The 3,312-nt window shown below is 41.7% G+C and overlaps 1 protein-coding gene across 1 annotated transcript; it reads left to right on the top strand.

The window, feature by feature from the left end:
• The first annotated feature begins 2,101 nt into the window (after positions 1-2,101).
• On the top strand, positions 2,102-3,034 carry LOC140948691 (uncharacterized). Its single transcript, XM_073397957.1, has one exon. The coding sequence runs from the start codon at positions 2,291-2,293 to the stop codon at positions 2,975-2,977; it is 687 nt and encodes a 228-aa protein (XP_073254058.1). The 5' UTR covers positions 2,102-2,290; the 3' UTR covers positions 2,978-3,034.
• The last annotated feature ends 278 nt before the right edge of the window (positions 3,035-3,312 follow it).

The raw sequence follows: 3,312 nt of genomic DNA, 5'->3' as shown, positions 1-3,312 counted from the left end.
TTATAATCGCTTTGGGAGTAGTAATGGCTTGTAGCTGAACATACTTATACACGGCAGGGGTATTTTGCAGAAAGCCGACATGGCCGAAATGGCCGCCGAACGCTGAATGACTCTGAAGTTTACTGATCCGCAGGGTTTAATAGGAAACTGAGTTAACCAGGTTCCATTTAGTGTCATTTAATATACTGGGTAAACTGACCTGAAACTTGATTCACTCATTTTCCTCATCACTAAACTTCACAGTCATTCGGCGTTCGACGCGCGCTCCGGCGGCCGTTCGGCGTTCTGCAAGATTCCCCTGCCGGATGACACACCGTCAGCTCGGCAACTGATCATACCAAGATGTTCATTAGTGGCAGATCACCGTCTAATTTTAAATCCTTTAAATCGTAACGCAATATTCCCCCGAGGAGTACTCCCATATACGGGGATGTGCCGCTGGACAGGGTATGGTTTTTTACCTCTTTGTCCTAAACAGGGCACATATTTTAACCATATAATTTCAGGCGAGTTTTTCCTAATTCAATAAACAGGGTAATGCCTGCACGATCGACGAGATGTAAGTTATTTTTACTCCAATTATACAAAAACAATGACTATAACGTGAATTTGCTCTATTGTAATTGCCCAGCAATAAATGGCGTGCTTTTGTCCTTTTGCCCAAAAAGGGTATTTATTTTACGATTTTTTTTGCCCTAAACACAGGATGGCAATACTAGCAACATAAACACCGTTACTGCCACTTCAGGAAAAATAGTCAAAAGATCGGCATTGTATCTTTTTTTATATATATATATACCAAAGTCGATACGTGCGCAATCGTCATCACTACCATTTTCAGAAATTCTGTTCTCATGGGGACACTCTAGGGTGTTTAGGTTGAGGTGTGCCGCTAAAGCCCTCCAAACGTGACCCTGTTCAAGACAAAAATTGTTCCGATTTCGCTACCCCGTTACATGTTTAGTACAAGAGTTCTTACTATGTCCCTCGTTTCGTTTTGCATGAAGAATTAGGTAATTTTAAAACTAATATCATGGAACTAAATTTTTTGGGAAAAAAATTGTTGGTTCGTTGGTGCCACAAGTGTAGACCGCCCATCTGTAGGAGGTAGTTTTCACTAGTGACAGAGTCGGAGTCGTAAGCACAGTGCAAGCAGAGTGGTAAAGGGCGCTTATTATTTTGTGAAAATCAAAAAACGGAGTCGTGAGTGGAGTCATAAGCGCGACGGAATCGGAGTAGGAAGAATCAGACCGTTTCAATTTTATTCTGACTCCGCTTATGACTGTCTGTTGTTTACGATTTAATGAAGACCAGATTGTCAGAGTCGGAAGCAGAAGCAGAAGAATTAAGCCAATCAAATGCTCATTCCCACGCTTTGTGATTGGTTTAATTCTTCAAACAGAACGCTGTTTTCACTAGATCCTAAAGTTCTGCCCTTCTGATTACGACACCGACACCGACTCCGTCGCTAGTACGTGCTAGTGGAAAAGGCTTCCGGTCCAAAAACACACCCTTGATTTAAAGACGCCAAAAAGTGAAATTGTAGAACCTGTTTAAGACTCAATTAGGACTTGATAACCATACTTTCCTGCGGCACCTATCCGTCTACGCCAAATAAGATAATAAGGAGCTAAAGCAAAGGCTTTTTGAGCGACGAAAGGCAATCGGAAGTGGACTTCTTACCGTGGTTTTGCCCAAATTTTCGGGTAAATCATCTCTAAAAGAGTAGAATCTCACAACAAAACAAAGGTGGTAGCGTCAAACATATTAATCCTTTAAGCCCCAGTATCTACATACAAATTCTCCAAACTGATCTCCATACATTTCCTTTAAGAATGAGTTGAGAGAATTTGATAAAAGATCAAGGCATTTTTACTTGGGTGATCATTTTAATAATTCTCATAACTTATCTGTTGACAATGTATGGATATTGTTAGGAGACAATCGATCTTGGTCACTATTTAGGTGACTGTTGGGACTATTGGGACTATTCAGGTGACTATTGGGTTAAAAGGTAAGAGGCCCAACTTCCGGTTGGCGTGCGTCGCTCAAAAGTAGCGTTGCTTAAGCTCCCTATTAAAGCATAAAAAAGGTGAAGCTTTGACTGACGGTCCTTGTTGCTTTTCATGTTGCGATCTTTTTTTGTTATGTTTCTATTGGCTCAGGTCCTTTTGCTGCCCATAGCATATACGTAACGAACAAAACTAAAGCCATAGAGCTTCTATTTGTGCGGGTGAACGGCAGAAAGCTCAGCGTCGACGCGGAGTTACATTCAAAACTCAGTCTCCAGATGGTCGATTCAGAGGTTGAGGAAGATCTTTCCGAACAGCAGAAAAGAAGACTTGTTGCGACAATGCACAAGGCAGAATTCTATGTTGTTAAACCTGGACTTCCAAAACCATTCCATGTTGAAAATCGCGACTCTCCGATGTACATTTGTGTTCACGACGGATTCAACTTGCTTGAAACTGACGTGGTTGTTCACCCTTCAGAATATGGCTGTATTACTATAAGGGGAGATTCGAGACAGATCCACATTCACCCTTCGAATCCTGAACCGGTATGGATACCCTGCAGACAGGGAGACCCCCCTCCGCGTAATGCCTTGAAAGCTAAGAAAGTTGACTCTTCAGAGGATAAGTACTTTGGTCGTTCTCAAGGAAGCATTTGCTTTGTCGACATCAAAGATGGCTTCTGCGATTCGTGGATCTCCATGTTTGATGGTGAATACAGGAAACAGTCGAGCGGAGAGTTATTGAAGGACACTGGATATGGCATTATGCAGGCAAAGCGAGGTGACCTTTTACCTCCAAACACTCTCCAAGTGGACGGTGTTTATGTGGGTCGTAACCATGGAGATTACCTTTGTCCCATTCATGTCCGTAATGGGATGGTCCGAGATTTTCTATCCATTTTCAAAACCAAGTCGAAAAAAGGAGAAATTGTGGTGATGACCGATGATCCACGTTGTTCGTAAGAACTAATGGGCAGATTTAGCAAAGACAACAGACGTCAAAAAAAACCCGAGATCAGTCTCTATTTTCGTAAGAGAGAAAGCATGGAAGCTGCTCAAATAGAGTACTTAAGTGTGACGTCATAAAAATGAAATTTCTGAAATTATGGGATTTGTCAGGATATTCTGAAAGAACAATGTCCAAGAGGCCTACTTGCCAAAAATGAGCATTTGGGGGCAAATTGTCTCTGAGATCGTAGCCCAGTTATGCTTACAAAACTCCATACAAACCCTTCTAAATTTTTTTTGGGTCGACCCAAAAAAAATTAGAAGGGTTTGTATGGAGTTTTCTGAGTATA

The sequence above is a fragment of the Porites lutea genome, chromosome 9 (genome assembly GCF_958299795.1).
Source record: "Porites lutea chromosome 9, jaPorLute2.1, whole genome shotgun sequence".
Lineage (NCBI taxonomy): Eukaryota > Metazoa > Cnidaria > Anthozoa > Scleractinia > Poritidae > Porites > Porites lutea.
Note: the sequence above shows the minus strand (reverse complement) of the source record. Positions and strands in the feature narration are given on the sequence as shown.

Bases quoted from the DNA above. Each gene is read 5' to 3' on its own strand.
- LOC140948691 (XM_073397957.1), top strand. From the start codon at position 2,291: ATGGTCGATTCAGAGGTTGAGGAAGATCTTTCCGAACAGCAGAAAAGA.